The sequence below is a fragment of the Artemia sp. Qi Xiang Cuo genome, chromosome 1 (genome assembly GCF_049724085.1).
Source record: "Artemia sp. Qi Xiang Cuo chromosome 1, ASM4972408v1, whole genome shotgun sequence".
In the NCBI taxonomy this organism is placed as follows: Eukaryota; Metazoa; Arthropoda; class Branchiopoda; order Anostraca; family Artemiidae; genus Artemia; species Artemia sp. Qi Xiang Cuo.
This window is the reverse complement of record NC_142794.1, coordinates 15403261-15423143: the sequence shown is the minus strand read 5'-3', so window position 1 is coordinate 15423143 and position 19883 is coordinate 15403261. Positions and strand designations below refer to the sequence as shown.

General features: G+C 33.1%; 1 protein-coding gene across 1 annotated transcript in view; it reads left to right on the top strand.

The window, feature by feature from the left end:
• The window catches only part of bt (projectin protein bent), a 379904-nt gene that overhangs the window by 327768 nt on the left and 32253 nt on the right, over positions 1-19883 (top strand). The window contains 6 exon segments of the mRNA XM_089089036.1: positions 1428-1611; positions 4131-4312; positions 7359-9728; positions 13437-13712; positions 15513-15764; positions 16443-16587. Of these exon segments, the coding sequence (XP_088945162.1) occupies positions 1428-1611; positions 4131-4312; positions 7359-9728; positions 13437-13712; positions 15513-15764; positions 16443-16587 (3409 nt within the window).

Sequence of the window (19883 nt, the reverse complement as noted above, 5' to 3'; positions counted from 1 at the left end):
CGTTTACTGTTCCTATCTGTAAATAAAAATTAAGGGGAACACTTTTTCTAAATGTTTTAAAAATCTGCAGAAGATTATATTTCGTTGAAATTTCATGGATGATTCACTCACTGAATGAATGGTAGGATTGAACTCCCTTGTCTATATAATATCATAATTATTTTAATTAATAAACATATATGGCATGCTTTTAGACACCTTTTAATTTTCTTTTGTGATGATAACAGCTCATGCTATAAATCATGATCAGTTATGAATTAAATAAAATAAAATATTTTGCGTTATGGCCTAGCGATTTACAAGCCGAAAATTCGGCCATATATCTTCCTCCTTCTTACTTTATGTGATCTTATGAGTTCAGAGACATTTTTATTAAAGTGAATCTTTAATTTTTTTTTTTTGCTACCAGCAACAGTTTCCTATGGTTTCTGGTTTCTGGATTTCCTATGGAACCCTGTCAAATTTGTCATTTCAGCATGTCATGTGCTTTTTTTTTCTTGCTATCGGCAAAGACATCTTAAGGTTTCTAGTAAAATTCTGGATGAAGGGGTTTTCGCTTTCTTGGAGAGTAGTTTAGTTTCATAAAATCAAAGACATTTTTCATAAAGTGAATCTTAATTTTTTTTTTTTTTTTTGGCTTTTTCTCGTTTCTACTAGCAACAGTTTCCTAAGGTTTCTGGTAAAATTCTGGTTTCTTGGTTTCCTAAGGATTCTTGTGAAATTTGTCATTTTAGCATGTCATGCGCTTTTCTTTGTTACCACCAGCTAAGGTTTCTCGTAAAATTCCGGTTTCTGGGTTTCCTAAGGTTTCTGTTAGAATTTGTAATTTTAGCATAGCATGTGCTTTTTTTGTTGTTGCCACCTGTAGTAGTTTCCTAAAAGAAAAGAAGAATGAAAAGAAATAGTAGTTTTACTTCAGTACAGACGTGAAACCTAATCATATACGCACTAAAAAACAAAATAATCAACCTCGTAGAATCTTTATATGTCTAAGACTCATAATTTAATTTTAATATTTCTCTAGTTTTTTTCTTAAAATGAACCAAATTACTAGAATGCTTTGTTTTGTCGTCTATATTATTTGAAAATTTAAGTATTCCCCTATCTGTAAATAAGAGAAAATATTGATCTGATTGTGACGATTGAGGAGCGAGCAATGATGTCAATTTAGGAAGGACGAGTATTTGTCCCCATCTACATTTTGAATATTATCTTTGTAGGGGATATTTAATTGAAAATATCATTTTATGGTATTTTCGTTAAATGAATTGAAAAAAACGACAAATTTGCCCCTCTAGTTTGGGAAATAGATCCCCCCCATGGATTTTCGCAAATAATTACCTGTGGGAAGTAAGACATTCATACAACTTATTAAAGTAAAAGGACACGTTTAATAAAATATTAACAGTAAGGTATTTTCATTTCAGATCGAGAAAATGGATACCTCCAGAGGAACATGGTCTGAGGCTGCGACATCGTCATTGCTTAATGTTGAAATAACAAAACTGGTTCATATGAAGGAATATTATTTCCGAGTAAAAGCTGTGAACATAATTGGAGAATCTGAAGCATTAACCACAGAGCGCAGCATTTTGGCTAAAAATGAATATGGTAATAGCCATAAAGTTACTAATTTTCAATAGATTGCATTCAGCAAGCCATTTGGCAAGTCATTTAAACATGTCATGATCCTTTTTTTGCCAACAGCAACAGTTCCCTAAGGTTTCTGGTGAAATTCTGGGTTTCCTAAGGCTTCTGGTAAAATTTTCCATTTCAGTATGTCATGTGTTTTTTTTTTTTTTTTTTTTTTTTTTTTCAACCAGGAAAGGTTTTCTTAGGTTTATGGTAAAATTTTAGCTTCTGGGTTTCCTAAGGTCTCTGGTAAAATTTGCTATTTTACCCCGTCACGCGCATTTTTCGTTGCCACCAGTAACAGTTTCCTACGATTCTGGTAAAGTTCTGCTTTCTGGGTTTCCTAAGGTTTCTGGTGAAATTTGTCATTTCAGCAAGCCATTTACTTTTTTTTCGTTGCCACAGGCAAAGTTTCAGGTAAAATTCTAGTCGAGGGTCTTTTTTCAATCTTGCAACGTAGTTGAATTTTGTGAATGACAACTTCATAAATGCTTCAACAGCAAAAAACTGTATTCTGGAAAAGTCTTTTAAAGTGCGTAACTCCACCTCTCCTTCCTACAAAGGGCACTGACCTATGACCAACTTTTGCAAATTTTTGTTATAAAATAAAAATTTCTGAAATAGGTCTAAATTGTACTGTCCTCAAAACATAGCCAAATACTGATTAGCAAGGTTTGAAAGAATCTTGAAAACTTTGCCTTAACTTTAAAATAAAATGTTACTTAGCATCAAAGAACAGAACACTTAAAACCAAAATTAAGCAAAATCATAATATTTTCTAAAATTAAGACAGTTAAGAACTCTTGTCTATAAAATATTTAATGTCCTAGAAATAGGGTAAAAGTACAGATAGGGCTTGAAAACAACTCCCTTGGGCATAATTTAAGCTTTTAATTCATATCTGAAAATTTTGTTCTCCTAATTTATCCATTTTTCAAGATATCAAAAAGCCCTTCATTTAGAATTTTATCAGGTCTCTTTCCAGGAAGTTGCTGTGGGTATTTCCACGGGTATAACCACTCTTAGTAAGGGCCTGCATCTCTATCCTGATCCTCTTTAAAAATGTTGAAAACAAGGAGCCTTATATGCCTGGTGGTTCTTCACCTGCAATATTTTTTCTGTACTATCTAATATCTTAGAAGACAAATAAATCGTTGCTTAAGGCTGCTTTTTGCAAAATATGGTAAATTGTTTAAAGCAAAAGTGATCTACCAACGTCACCACGTGACTTCCAGCTGATATATATGACTGAAACTGAAAAATTTGAAGTCTTCGCAGAAAGTTTTTTGGCACGTAATATTTTTACCGAATTAGCAGTCAGTAGTTCAATATGTTAAGAAACTTTAAAGAAACCTAGTTTTATTTGTAACTACTATAGGCAATTCTATATCCAAGCTCATACCTTGACAGTTCTTATATTCGTGTGACAAAAAGAAAAAAAAATTAAATAGCCGAAAAAACAAGGGTAATATCACCCAGTGGACAGAAAAGAAAAGAAAAACACAAAGCAAATGTTATTTCGGTAAGGACCTCCACCAAGCCGTTTTCTAAAAAAAAAAAAGTCCACCAAGCTAAAGAAAAAACTAAACTTTTGAAGTAAACTCTAGCAGAGCCAGCAGTGTAACAGATTTTTTTTTCTTTTTGAACAGGATTTTTCAGTGTAAGTTTTTTTCAGTGTAACAGAATTGAGTTTTTTTTTTTTTTAAACAGGATGTTTCAGTGTAACAGTTTTTTTTTCACTGTAACAGAGTTGTGTGTTTTTTGAAGCTTTTCTTTCAAGGCAAAGCTGTGTAAAAGATCTTTAATGTCTGAATTCTTACAGAAAAAAATGTTACAAAACGTTACAAGTAAAAAAAAAACGTTAAAAAAAGATTAAGAAGCTTGATTTTATAAAGTTTTCACACACGTATCAAGAAGGTGTAGCTTTTCTTTGAAGGTAAAGTTGTGTAAAAGATTTGTAATGTCTGAATTCTTAGAGAAAAAAGTTTCGTCAAATTTAACCGATTAATCTTGCTAATTTTTCTACACTGGTCAACGTGGCAACACAGGCGAAAATTTGTTGTTACCCTGTATTTTTTATTGACGAAACAACTAAAAAAAAATCTCTTGCATATTTAGATATAGATAAACCCAAGACAGATCCGGGGGCAAAAATATTTTTGTTTTGGTGTCCTTGGTTCCAAAGAATATTGTTAACTTATAAGAATGGAAAGTGGCACTAATGCGGGCCAAAAAAACTATCAAACCATTTTTTCAGTGCAATAATAAGAATAATTAGTTAAATTAGTATAATTGGTAAAATTAGGGTAGTAACAAGTGTCTGATTTCAGTCACTGACAGAAAAACGATTGCAAAGCTTGAAAAAAAATCATGTGTTACCAGATGCTAGATGGCGTTGCTATTTTTTGTCGACGCTAGTGCCAGTTTCCACTCTTATTAGTTACTTATAACCTTTGCTTTGCACTTACAAAAACACGATGATTCATCAACTTTTTCAGATGCACCCAGCGTTCCGGGCTGTCCACAAATTGCTGATTGGGACAGTGATCATGTTGACTTAGAATGGACTCCGCCTAAATCTGATGGAGGCTCTCCCGTTATCCAGTACATTATCCAGAAGAAAGAGAAGGGTAGTCCCATTTGGCAGAATGCTGCTGTTATTCCGGGAACGCAAACGAACGTAAGTATCTGCAGAGAAAATACACACAAAAATCTGTATCCTCAGAACTCTTAATATTCATTGATCTCGAATGCTTTATTCTTAATTACTTGTTTTTTAATTTATTTTCGTTCTTTCCCTAGTTTTTTTCTTACCTGATATTGAATTTATATTTCTTCTTTTATTATTTGTTAACTTAAAGAAAAAATTATGAATTTTGGTATTTCTTTGTGAGTGTTAAATGTAATTTCTTCCCTCAATTTATATATTTTCTCTTTTCATTGGTCAAATTTGGAACGAAAAAATCATAATTTATATTTTCCTTAAAATCCGTGCTCTCTGTGCTTTGTTGCTAAAAACTGTATGCCCTCCACGGAAAAAAAATTCTTGCTTTCAAAGACAACAAACCATTGTTGTTTCATATCTTTCTTTTTCTTAATTGTTCTTTAACGTTATGGTTTATGCATATCACAGTTTTCAGGCTTAACCAATACTAAAAATTGCATGTTTCTACAGAACGAGAGCTTTCATATACTATAATAGACCATATGTTTGTAGCCGTAGCAAAAGGAGGTCAAACAACTCGTAAACCCAATGTTGTTTTTTGTAATATAAAGCAAATATTATGTTTTTTTTTTCATTGAACGCTAAGATTTGTGATTGATACTCCCCTTTTTATTTAAAAAAGTAAACTATTTTATTCCTTCTAGTTGTTATTTTTCTATCCCTTATTTGCACATCTTGTACTGTCAAAGAGATCTAATGTCTCATAAATCTAATTTTTATTAAATTTAAAAAATTCAGGTTATGTATTTATTTATTTTATTTGGAAGTTATTTTTTCTATACATCATTTGCATATCTATATCGTAATTTTTCGGAGAATGATAGTATTAAGGTTCACACCCATTTCTTCTGAGTTTGAATCGGAATAGAGCTTATAACAGCTTAAATTTTAGATTGATATTTCATTTAGAATGAAATTGTGTCAGAAATAATACATTAGTATTAGTATTAACATAAATACTATATTTATTTTAAGCAGATACAAAAATAAAAATAAAAAATTTATTTAAAATTGTTTAGTTCATGTAATAAAAGCTTTTCATGTACTATCATCGAGCTATTATTGTAAGCATATTTTTGTGCGAGGTCCAACTGCTCATTAATATGAAATGTTTTTTTTTTAATTTAATAATATATTTTTATTATTGCGAGTTAAAACTTAAGATTATATGTTCGCAATTTTGTGTCTACAACACATTCCTTTGTCTCTTTGTTTTTTACCATATGCGTTGTCTTTTACCATATTATTTATGTCTGTTAGGAATTTCCTCTTAGTTTATGTTGAATTTAACATATAACTAAACTCTTTGCATTCCAAATTATATTTCGGCTTATAATCTCACAATTAAAACACATTTTTTTTTAACAGAGATTTTGAAAAGTAGGCATTTATTTCTTTATACTTGACTATTGATATCGCTCAAAGGCCATTGCAAATATATGAAAGATAATGGATTAGTTTTGGACTTTTAATTTGTTCTTCCAGTTTGTAAAATATTTCTATATTATATATATATTTTTACATATATATTTATATATATATTTTTATATATATTTTTATTTATATATGAATATATATATATTTATATATATATATATATATATATTAATATTTTTATATATATATTTCTCTATTCTCTATTTTAAATTTAAATATTATTATTAAATATTTCGCTATGAGGAATTGTTTCTGTTCGATAAAAATCAATAAATAGTTTTATAAATCATAAGTTAAGTATGATTGCGTTTTATCCCAATTTTATACATCATTTTGATGTACTTTGTCCTATGAAGCACAGCAAAGGCAATGGGAGAACGCGAAATCAAATAGTAAAGTGAAACTCTCCTGGACTATGCTGATAATTCAAGCATCCTAGATGAAAGTTGTAGCAAAATGAATGAACTTTTTTGAGGTTTTTCAAGTTCAGGGGGCAAGAATGGGTTTGAAAATTAATGTGAAGAAGACTAAGTTGCTAAGGCTAGAAATAAGTTAAATTGAAAAGGTGATGTTGGGTAGCAAGAAGATCGATCAAGGGGACAACTTCTCTTACCTAGGTAGTATTATTAGTAGAGGTGGTGGGTGCAGTGAAGATATTAAAATTATAATAGCCAAGGCCCAGGGCGTTTCTTCACGGTTGAAAAAAGCTTGGAAGAATAAGAAGATTAGTCTTCGAACCAAGATTATAATATTGAAAACTACCGTAATGGCAGTGGTCAAGTATGGTTCTGAAGCCTGGGCGTTCCGAAGAACAGAGGAAGATTTGCTAGATATTTTCTAAAGAAAGTGCCTCCGGATTGCTTTGGCTTCACAATTGAGTGACTGATCTCAAACAATAGGCTGTTTGAAAAGTGTGGCTGAATTCCGCTTTCTATGGCTATAATGAGAGAAAGGCACTTTCTGTGGATGAAGGATGACAGATTGACAAAGATTGTCCTTGTCGGCCAACGGTCTAGGGCCAACCAAAAAGCAGGTTGTCCCCGGCTGGGTTGGTAAAATCTCGTAAGGAAAGATTTAAGGGAAATAGGAACTTCCTTAGAGGGTGTACATAGGGAGGCTTCGAATAGATTGGGACGGAGAAGGAGCTTGTGTAGCTGTGTTGGCCTCGGGCAGCTTGGTGCTGCAGTGCTGCAGTGAGTTGTAGTAGCAGCAGTGGCGGTAGTATAAAAATCTTACCAAATAGTGGAGTTCTCTCCTTTTGAATCAAAAATGTGTTTTTGTAAGGGCCGTTTACATAGTTCTTTATATCCCTTTTACCTATGTTCTCTTTTAAAACGTGTTATGTATATAAATCTAAAATTTTCGTATTCTAAATCTGGAATTTTGTAATTTTTTCGTATATAAAATTTTCTTAACGAAGTGTTTTCTATTCTCATGGCTTTTCTGAATCATAGGCTTCCTTTAGGATTTTTGTGAGTGACTTTTAAGCAATAAAACGTCTTGTTTTCTTACTTTATTATTAAGGATGTGTTGCGTCTAACTAAATTTCTGTTAATACTTTCAGGGTCGTGCCCCAGATTTGAGTGAAGGCACTGAATATGAATTCAGGATCATAGCTGTAAATGCAGCTGGGCCAAGTGACCCGAGTGATGCTTCAGATATGATAAGAGTTCGTCCTCGAAATCTTGCTCCGAAGATCAAAACCTCTCTTCGAAATGTCAAAATTAAAGCTGGCACCGTATTTCATGTTGACATTGTGTACATAGGTGAACCAGAACCTGATGTTGCCTGGACGTGTGACGGAAGGACATTAAAAACTGACGAAAGATCAACAATTACAGCCATTGGCTATCATACGATCGTGCATATTGTCAATACCAAAAGATCAGACTCTGGCACAATGACTCTGAAACTGGTTAATGCATCGGGTTCTGATGAAGGATCTTTTGAGCTTGTTATATTAGACCGTCCTGGAGCACCAGAATCACCACTTGAATACGATGAAGTAACTAGTTCAAGTGTTACTCTTTCCTGGAAACCACCCAAAGATAACGGTGGCAGCGAAATTACGTCATACGTGATAGAGAAACGTGACCTTACTCATGGTGGTGGCTGGGTACCTGCTGTAAACTATGTTGATCCAAAGCAAACATTTGCTACTGTGCCAAGACTTATGGAAGGAACTAAATATGAGTTCAGAGTTTCAGCTGAGAATAAGCAAGGACGATCAGATCCATTAGAAACAAGTAAACCAATTATTGCCAAAAACTCATATGATGTCCCTGCTCGTCCTGGTCGACCAGAAGCTATTGATACTGATAAAGATCACATTAAAATTAAATGGAGCCTACCTAACTCTAACGGAGGCTCACAAATCGTAGGGTATGATGTTGAACGACGAGATATACGCTCTGGTAAATGGGTGAAAATGAACCGTGATCCAGTTCGTCTTACTGAATTCAATGATGAAAGAGTACAAGAAGGCCATGAGTATGAATATCGTGTTTATGCAATTAATGCAGCTGGAAAGAGCAAGCCCTCCGATACATCGCATCCTTTCGCTCCCCGGCCAATGAAAGAAGCGCCACGCTTGTTCCTTGATGGACTTCTTGGTCGAAAGCTCAAGGTACGTGCTGGAGAACCTATCCATATAGAGATACCTATTGCAGGTTCACCTAAACCAAACATCGAATGGACGAAAGCAGATAGAAAAATATCTGATTCAAGGATTGTGCAAGAAACAACTTTGTCTAAAATTACTTTTGATATTGCTTCGTCTAAACGAAGTGACTCAGGCAAATATTCAATTATTGCTACAAATGCATATGGCAAGGCCCAAGCTGAAGTGGAGATATTAGTTGTTGACAGACCTGCAGCTCCTCCTGCTCCTCTCAATTATACCAACGTTACTGCAGACACTATTTCTCTGGAATGGAAGCCACCACTTGATGACGGTGGTACTGAGATTACGGGTTACGTGATTGAAAAGGCTGAATTTGGTCAAGATAACTGGAAATCTATACCAGGTTTCGTACCAAAATGTAATTTCACGCTAAAAACAGGCATCGAAGAAGGCAAACGTTATGTTTTCCGTGTCCGTGCTGAAAACTTATACGGACTTTCAGATGCGTTAGAAGGTAAGCCTGTTACAGCCAAATATCCCTTTGATCCTCCTGATGCACCAGGTCAGCCAAAGATTACATCATATAGTCCTACAAGCTGCTCTCTTGAATGGACTGCCCCAGTCCATAGTGGTGGCAGGGCCATTACGGGATATATAATAGAAAAACGTGACAGAAACGGTGAGTGGGTCCGTGTTAACTCCTACACATCGACGGCCCTGACATATACTGTTCCCAACTTAATAGAGGGCCAAAGGTACGAATTCCGAATTCTAGCTGTTAATGACGCTGGGCCAGGTAAACCAAGTAAGCCAAGTGAACCTTTGATTGCAAAAATAATGAAGTTTGCTCCTGACGCTCCAGAAATGCCAAGAGTAGACCGAATGACTCGTTGTACCGTTACACTTTCATGGAGAGCTCCACATAATGACGGTGGTTCAAAAATCAAAGGATATTTAGTGCAAAAGAAAAAGAAGGATGAAGAAAATTGGGAGGATGTCAACTTCACACCTCATGCCGATACCGCTTACACAGTACCAGGTCTTACCGAAGGAGACGAGTATACATTCCGTATTATTGCTGTAAATGAAATGGGAGAGTCTCCCCCCAGCAGACCTTGCCAAGCTGTTAAAGTTGAAGAATCTCCTGACAGGCCGCATATTGATCTTTCTGGTCTCAGGGATATTACTGTTCGTGCTGGTGAAGATTTCAGTATCCATGCCAACTTTACAGCACATCCCAAGCCAACAGCAACATGGTTTGCTGATGATACAATTCTAGATGAAACAACAGACCCAAGAGTTCATATGCAGGTAAAAATTTAATTTTCCCTTTTTCACTTCCTTCTTATCTTTTTTCCATTAAAAAGACAGAGTAGAAGATAGTGGAAACAATCTGAATACATTTGTAACGAATATATAACAAAATCACAAAAGAAAACACAATTTGGATTGGCTGACATTTGAGTTGGCTTCTCATTAATAAATTAATTGCCAAATAACATTCATTAGCATACTGATGCTGGCATCTACAAAAATTAAAAGATTTGATTGTAAACTTGTCTAAATACCGTTGAAAAGAGATACATTTCATTTTTGAGAAACTGATATATACCTTTGTAAATGAGGGTGTTTTTCCTATAAAATTAGAAGTCTCAATATGCACTTAGCTAGAAAAATACTATTTAGGGATCATCATTTTGGCCCTTTCAGAGTTTTTATAAATGAGGAAGTGAATTGTGATTGGTTGAAAATAAATAAGCCTTGAACTTACTGTTTAGTACGTATTTGATTTCGATCTTTTTTTCTTTTATCCGCCCCTTTACTGAATAATATTTAAAAGCAAGTTTTTTTAGAAATAATTTATAGTACCTGGCGATATTAAATTACCAGTATTAAATTTATTAATTTATTAATAAAAAAAAATTATTAATAAAAAAAAATTGTCTTGTATTTGACCGTGTAGCCTCACATAAGTGGCCTTTTCATTCGTAAGTGGCCTTTTCATAAGTGGCCATTAATGGTTTTTTATATAGTCATTCTTCTTCTCTACAGCTGTAGTCTTCATAGTTAACTATACAGTTAGCTATAGTTAACTATGCTGTAAACTATCGAAAAAATCGTCCTCAAATTAGTCTTTTGGCCAATTTTTTTACGTGTTTGAATTAATTTGTTAAGTAAATTGTCGTCCAAAGATTTAACAAAAATGAGACAAAAATCTTACAAAAATTGACTTCGAAAGACCTCACTTTAATACCAACTATATAAAACACAAATACAAAGAACCACAAAACAAAACACATAAAAATCAAATTCTCAATGTTCGTAACAAATCGCTCAACATTATTCGCAGGCATTTCTTATTGGAATATAAAAATCTAAAAAGTTGTAATTTTACCTAAAATAAATCTGAAGTACTCCGAAATCAGGCAGTCAAGTTAAGGTTTCATTACCCAATCTGGAAAATCAATTTGACTTAGTCTGTGGTCCATCCAGACGCTAATGAAAAAGTGAATCTTTAACGCACAAAGGGATTCTTTTGGAATTTTTGTTCTTTTTTAAAGAGCAGAAGAAATTAATATCTGCCTGAAGGATATTTTTTTTAATATCTGCCTGAAGTTTTTTAATATCTGAAGAAAAAACATATGAATTTTTTTTAATATCTGCCTGAAGGATAAATTAAAATTTAATCTACAAAAACGAAAAAGAATTTCGAATTCATTAATTATTATTCATAAAACTACTTTAAAAATTGATTTCATTAAACTTTCACTGAAAGCTGCTATTTCACTAAAATTTAACTGTCAATAAGAATTTATATTTTACAATTCCACAATTTAAATGACTATTTCTCTCAACATTTTATTGATTTTACTATATTACGAAACTACTGTTAAATAGAGAATTGGCCACAACCACATTTCATTAAAGCCACACACATAATCTGGGAATCAATTCGACTAGTATATGGAAAATTCAGACAATAATGAAAAATTGAATCAGCACACATAATTCAGACAATAATCAGCAAAAAGAATCAGCACACAGAAAAAGTGAATCAGCACACAAAAAGACCCCCTTAAAGTTTTCCTTAAAGGAAAAAAAAATTCAAATATGTCAAAATTGTGATAACATTCAATAAATTATGACACTCTTCTGATAAAATACAGCCTTATTTAGTGCCTCAGCTTCCTCTGTGAAATGGTTTTCAGATTCCTCCTCCCCCATAGATAAAATTCTGGGACTCCTCTTGTGCATAATCAGAAACTAATTTCTAAAAATCTAAGAATTATAAGATTCTTACACTTGAAACTACCCATGGAAGTTTGGTGAACGCTTAAGAAAATTAACAACTAAATTAGCAAAAGCCAAAGTATAGAATGAAAGCATAGAATTTTCATGAAAAAAATGAAAAAAATCTAGTGAATTCAGTAAAAAAGTAAAAAGAAGTAAAAAAGAAGATAAACAACAATGATCTATCAATGTTTCAGGAGTCGTTGTTAAAGAATTGGGACATAATTCAAACTGTATCGTAAAGAGCGAGGTGTTGAGGAGGAGCAACCCCCTTATATACGTAATGATTTCTGTTTGTTTCAAGTTTAAAAGCTGCTCCTTATCTTTAGTTGAAAAACCTTGTTTTTTTTATTTAATTTCTGATCGTTTCTTAAATAATGCCAGGAAATCTGGCTACATAAATTAGAGAAAGCCAAAGTTTAGGATGAAAGCATAGGATTTTCATGGAAAAAAAAAAAAAAAAATCTAGGAGTAGGAGAAGTGAATTCAGTAAAAAAGTTAAAAGAAGTAAAAAAGAAGAAATAAACAACAATGATCTATCAGTGTTTCAGGAGTCGTTGTTAAAGAATTGGGACATAATTCAAAATGTAGCGTAAAGAGCGAGGTGTGGAGGAGGAGCAACCCCCTCATATACGCAATGATTTATGTTCGTTTAAAGTTTTGAGTCTGCCCCTTACATTTAGTTGAAAAACTTTTTTTTTTATTTCTGATCGTTTTTTAAATAATTCCAGGAAATCTGGCTGCATAAACTAGCGAAAGCCAAAGTTAAGGATGAAAGAATAGGATTTTCATGGAAAAATGAAAAAAAATCTAGGAGCAGGAGAAGTGAATTCAGTAAAAAAGTAAAAGGGAGTAAAAAATCTAGTATAAAATAATAAAAATAAAAATCTAGCATTAAATAAGTAGAAGTAAAAAATTAAGTATAAGGAATTTTATTTTTTGAAGTTTATCAAAGAAAAGCAAAGAGATAAATTAACCTTAATGCAAGCAGAAATAAAGTAAAAAAGAAATTCAAGTGCATAATAAACATAAAGTGGTATCAGTTAATAAGTTAAAACCAAGACGAACAGATATTTGTTAATTTAAAACTTAAAAGAAAAAAGAAAAATCTAGGAGTAGGAGGAGTGAATTGTGAGTGAAAAAGAAGATAAACAACAATGATATATCTTATCATTCGTGGATTAGTGTGATCTTACAATGTTTTGTCTTTAGCGGATTCCGTATTCTATATTTTGTTTTCTTTATGGGTAATAAATCAGTAACAATAATTATTATTTTCTTTACTTACATAAACACAATTATGAACGAAGTCTCTTAAACTGAAACTCATGAAATAACCAATGGTCCGTCATGGGCACTTGGTCCTTGTGAAACACAAGGGTAAATCTCTGTGGACTTGTATGTCAGATAAAAAAAAGGATAGACAATGCCCTCAGGAACAAATGAGTAGACTTTAGGGAGCCTTGTAGTTGATAAGTGAGGCAACAAGTGACAGCTAATTTCAGGTCATAGAGTATTTGCAGAGAACAAAGGGGAAAGTATATATCCCTAATTAGTCAAAATTTAATATTTCCGTCATTTAAAATGATTAACTACAATGCTATTTAGAAATACTATCCAATTCCTAAAAAATAGGGGGGAATCATAAAAAGTAGGACCCTTTTCTTACCCCCCTTATAATAAAAAAGTAAAGTTTATACTTTATAACAGCTTATATTCTGCTTTCAGATTGGGGAAGATTATTCTTCGCTTGTAGTAAAAGCAGCCAAGCGTACGGACACGGGTCCATACAAACTTCAACTCAGAAATAGATCTGGGTTTGAGACTGTTACAATAAACGTCCGTGTGCTTGATCGTCCTAGTCCACCACAAAACTTGCGTGTTGAAGAGTTTGCTGGTGAAACATTGACTTTGGTCTGGAGTCCTCCTAAAGACAATGGTGGTGCAGACATTACGAACTATGTTGTAGAAAAAAAAGAGCCTAGACAACCTGCTTGGTCAAAGGTAAGGTTCACACATATATTTTAAGTTGATAATCTTTTATTTTGATAATTTTAAAAAGATTAGAGTACCAGCACAAATATATTGTGTTTTCATTAATTCCCAAAGAATTTTTACAAATGCAATATTAGGTCTCTTGGATTTGCCACTTAAAGCTTATCATTTTACGACAAGTGTTTCATTTTTATCTGCTATTTACTAAATGTCTCTGTTTACGAGTCCTCGTAGAAATTTCAACAAGAACTGAATTGGGCTATTTTTAGGTTTTTTTCCTAAACCATGATTTCTTACACATTTTTTACACTTCAAAGTATTTTGGTGTTCAAATTATTCTTTGGACCCTCCTGTCTTTACCAGTGCTCCTGGTCATCTAATTTTTAGGACCTTTCTAAAAATTAATTTCGCTAGAATTAATGCCAGACAATTTTGATAAAAATATGATTATTAAAATGAATGATCTTATGTTTAAAGGGGCCATCTTCCCTCCACCCACGGATCCTAATGCTAAATTTTGGCTTGTGATTTCTGAAAAACATTGTAGAATCCAAAAAGTACTGTCAGTAGGGAATTGCGAGTATTTCATTTATAATATATTATAATTTTATTGTTCCTTTGAATTTTATGTTGAATTAAAAGTTAATTTGTTTGAAGCAAATGTGATTAAGTTAAGCCCTTTCATTCATGAAATGTTGTGATAGAAAAAAAGTGCTCCGGTAATAGAACACTCATTTCTGAAATATTCAGAAAAAAAGGTCAAAATTACCATAAAGAACATTGGTTGCAGGAGGCAGCACTCGTCTCAGATATAGAATAATGCCTATTCGTCTTAGGTTTAAATTTTTCAAATAAAAGATATATTTTTAAAATTTAATTTCTTTTCATTTTAATACATATTCAGGGTAATCACAAATATACTGGAGGGCTGCTATCCAGTAGCCCTCCATTCTTCATGCTACACTTTCAATTTTTTAACACTACTTCCAGGACAAAGGCTCATTTAGGTATATTTGTCTTACTTAGTAAAATTGATGAATTTTAAACTTGAGGGAACAAAATCGCTCATCATAACCCCTTAATCTCTACACATCAAGAGACAAGATCTTTTATTGACAAAAACACCTGACAAATAAATTTTTAAACTGGTCGACGGAGAGCAGAGCTTGATGTGTCGGCCATAAACAAATATAAGAAAATGCCGAAATAACAAATACAAGATATAAAAAAAAACACGCAAGGTAGGAGATAACAAATGAAGCCACCCCAGCGCGAGAACACCACAACACAAATCATACTAATATCAAACATTCATCAATCCCAACATCCAGACAAAGAACCATTTTTGAAATATGTTTCAACTTTTTACATAAGTTGAAATATGTTTCAACTTTTTATAATAGTACTTTGATGTTATGAAAAAATATCCGTAATTAGAAGTGAATTTTCAACTCCCTCAGAATTTGAATTGTCTTCCATAGTCTAAATATTCCTGGAGATAAGGGAGGTGGGGATTCAAATGCCCTTTCCATATTATATATCTGATGGAATTCTCGTGGAAATTTTGAACACTCGGGTATAAAATTTCACTTTTTGAAACTTCTGGAAACTTCCCCCCTAGCACTCCACTGACCACATAAATGATACCCTAATTTCTCCCCTAATGTCTGGTGTGTAACTTTTTAATAATGTATAAACGTTACCGACTATGACTTTATCTATTAATTAAAAATTCAGGGCCCTTTAATTAATTAGTTGATTAATTAATTCCTTGACTAATCAATAAAATTGACACATTTTATCTTGAAGGTCACTGGCTACGTTACAACAACAAGTACGAAAATACGCGGACTTGCCATTGGACGTGACTATGAATTTAGAGTCATTGCTGAAAATCAATATGGCTCATCTGACCCAGCCTCAATTGAGGGTCCAGTCAAAGCTCGACATTCCTTTGATCCACCTGGCCCACCAGGAGTTCCAAGAGCGCTAGAAACCTCTGAAACTTCAATCACAATCACCTGGACTAAACCTAGGAATGATGGAGGGTCAAGTGTTAAGGTAATTTTGTGCGTTTTTATGGTAATTTTATGCGTTTTTATGGTACTTCTAAGCGTTTTTATGGTAATTTTATGGCAATTTTATGCATTTTTATGGTAATTTTATGCGTTTTCTTATGGTAATTTTGTGCGTTTTTATACTCTTTCAAGAGTTTATTTATGTTAATTACGGTCTTTATACGGAAATTGATGAGCTCCAAGGGCCCTAGAAACTACAGACGTATCTATTACAATAATTTTCACACATCTATTACAATTAGCTTTACTAAACCAAAAAATCATGGTCCATCAGTTGGTTAGGTGATTTTATCTGTTTCCGTAATGAAAAACTGAAGTCTATTACTAGTTTTTATAAACGAGCGTCTAATCTGTGCGGAATAATAAACTTTCATGTTACAGATGAAAGCTATAATAAAGCGAACAATAGCGATTAACTGAACCTCTGCAAAGAGGTGAATTTTCAGACAAAATAAATTATTCACTTAATTTTCACTGAAAATAATCTTAAGACACGCTTTATTACTTTTTCCAAATAATATTACTTGTTCCACTGATTCCAAAATAATCATTCTTTATTACTCATTCCAACTAACAATATTGTAGTCGAATATAATTATGATAGAAGTGTAAATAGCCTATAAGTAGCTTTGAAAATATTTCACTTTTTTAAATTTTTTAGGGATATATTATTGAGAAGAGAAATAAAGGAGAAGATAAATGGACCAGAGCCTCGCATTCCTTAGTACCAGAGCTTAGCTATAGAATTATAAATCTCACAGAGTACCACGAATATGAGTTCAGAGTAGCTGCTGTGAATGCTGCAGGTAAACTTCACTTCTTATGATATTTTTTCCCTTATTATTGAACAATATTATTCAGCTTAGAACTTAGTGTCCGTGTCGGATAACGTCTAGGGTCAAACAAAAATCAGGTCGTCCCGAATGGGGTTGGGGATGTCATAAGGAAAGATTTAAGGGAAATGGGAATTTCTCTGGGGGGTATAGAAAGGGAGGCTTTGAATAGATCGGGATGGAGGAGGAGCGTGCGCAGATGTGTTGGCTTCAGGTGCCTTGGTACTGCAGTGATTTGTAAGTAGTAGTAGTAGTAGAACTGAGTTTCTGATTTAAGAATAAAAAATATTCCTGCGATAGACACCGATTTGACATTGTCATTTACTTTATTAATTTAATTATCAAGTAGCTTATTAAAATATCAATTATCAAATAACAATATCGATTCGTATATATCAGTAATATATTTCATATATCAATTTATATAATGATCCATATTAAACGAACTAATTCACATTATATATCATCTAGATAGAAGAGCCCACATCGTGAGACTTTTGATGACCCTCACTTAGCTCGGGTAAACTCATAAGCAGTTTAGGCTCATAGCCCTAGCAAATGACCCTCAGTTTGCTCAGGCAGTAAATCGAGCCTTCAGTCCTCATGAATGAGTCACGTTATCTTCATGATTATGTCTTCATGATATCTTCATATATTAATGATTACGTTATCTTCATCGCGTTGTAGTATCCTATAATGAAATCTCACTCCACTCCACATTTTCCTTTAATATATAGATTTAAACTATTAAGAAAACTAATTATCAATTGTACGACCAATTATCAAACTATATTTCACCAATTATCAGTTATTAAATTACTGTCTATTCATGAGCCACAATCAACATGTCAGTCTACTTTGCCATATAATGTACATTGTCTAGTGGACATTGTCGGTCATGTGTCAACCCTACAATTTGGCTGCCTGCCTTCGATTCCAGCACACTTTCCCAGTACGCAAAGTTCAGACATTATGAAAAATCTAAGTCACCTGTTCACCTGCAAGTCTAGTGGGTATTGTCAGTCATGAGTCACCCGTAAACCTCGGTCGTCTGCCTGCGATTTCAATGGCCTTTACCAGTAGGCTAAGGTCAGAAAGTACGAAAAATCTAAGTCACCCGTTAGCCTACAAGTCTAGTGGATATTGTCTGTCGATCGTCAAATAATAATATTGGTCACCTGTCTGTGATGCCAGTGGGATTTCCCAGCTGGCTCAATATCGTACAATCGTAAAATTTCATCTATCTTAAATATCACTGAATATCTGCCAGTGAATTGAAACTTTGGTGTAAACAATGAATATTGATAGTCATATCACTGCATTGATAGTCATGCACTAAAAAAAAATCATTTGATCACCGGTTGCCAGTGACAACAATATATCTACATTTGTAAGGAGGTCAGAGAAACCTTGCAAAGACGTTGCATCACTGAACACAAACATTCAACAAGTAAAGGCGTCCCGGAGGCAATAACTTTGGCCAAATGACGCTTATCACTTACAGTAAATCTTGGAGAGAATACATTTGTCTCGAAGCCGGTGATACGAAAATAGTGTGCTGGGATTTTCACTAAAAAAAAGTTGTAGATATGCAGTTTCCACTGTCAAATGCCGACACATTGTCGTAAAAACTGCTCTTTTGGTGGTTGGCTGGGCGATAACAATAAAAGTAAAGGAATAAACCTTAAGTTTAACAACCGTTAGCTTAGTATTTAGAGAAATTCGAAATGATTAATAGCTAGGCATAAAAAATATAGGAAATTTGAAAGCTGCTAATGTAACTATTACTTGTCAACTATTATCTCTGAATATTTTCAAATCAATTCTAGATTCATTTCTAAGTTTAGCTTTTTTATTAAAGAATAATGTGGTCTGATTCCTAGGCATCAGTTCTCACTGAAATCGAGTCTTTGGTACTCGGACTGGTACTTCGATACTTCGAGACCCCAAGGCTTTTAAATTTGGAAGAGCAACTCTAGGAAATCCATTAAATAAAATAGAGGGTTTGTTGTTTCACCCTTCAGATAAATTAATCCTTATGTTCCGTGGAATAATTATTCCATTCTGAATAATAAGTTTTAAATTTGGTTTCGAGGGCTGGGGTGTCTGGGAAAATTTTCTCTGCTTTTTTAATTGATTAAAGCAACCGCTGCTTTATATCTAAAATAATTTGTTGTTCTGTTTGGTAGAGGATGAAGATAGCGTCATAAGAGGTTTCAAGTTTTCTTGTATAGATAGCGTCATAAGTTTTAAATTTGTTAGAGGATGAAGATAGCGTCATAAGAGGTTTCAAGTTTTCTTGTATAGATAGCGTCATAAGTTTTAAATTTGGTAGAGGATGAAGATAGCATCATAAGAGGTTTCAAGTTTTCCTGTATATATATAATTCTCCTCAGTTTTCCTGAAACTGAGTTTTCCTGAAGCATAGCAGTTTCAGGAAGTGATGATCTTGACTTCTATCTAATGATTTTGATCATGTTGACCATGTCTTCTACATTACTTTAATAATTTTACTGAGATCTGAAATTATTAATCAGGATCTTCGAGCTTAAAAACTTTTATATATCTTCAGTACTAAAATCAGCAAACCGGTGCCTTACTATAAATCAATAGGGGCCCAACCAAGGTACTAAAGAACCAATTTTAGTTTAACCACTACTCATTTCCAATTACAAAAATAATGTAAAAAAAAATAATTATATAGGTTGCCCTTAGTGAGACAAAATAGACCTGATGAAGGGTTTTTAATTCGTTCAGTATTTACTTTTTGTAATTTAAGGGTAAGGCCCGTTCAATAGTAGTTGTAACAATACCATGTGTCGAGAAACTAAGTATGCACAAATGGATTATAAGACGAAACCAGTAATAATAGGAGAATTACAAAACAAATACAAAAATAAGAAAAACTTTCCTTAGTTTTTACAGGGTATAAGCTCAAACGCCCCCCCCCTTTTCTTACGTGTCTAAAAATAATAGTATTAGCAGGAAGTGAGGTTGAAATTAATTTGTATTTTTCGTTTTGACAGAAGTCTTCTTTCGTGTCTATATACTTTTGTATTTTAAGGGCAAAATATTTTTGATTTTTTATATATAGGTGGAGAGAATATGAACCAAATGTACCTCTTTTCCCAAGTATTTAAAGTTAATAGCTATATGCAAGAAATGATTTTTAGATTAATTCTTTTTTTTATATTTCAACATGACAGAAATGTCATTTCGTGCATTATTTAATTTTTTACTTTACAGGGCCAAATATTTTTAATTTTGGA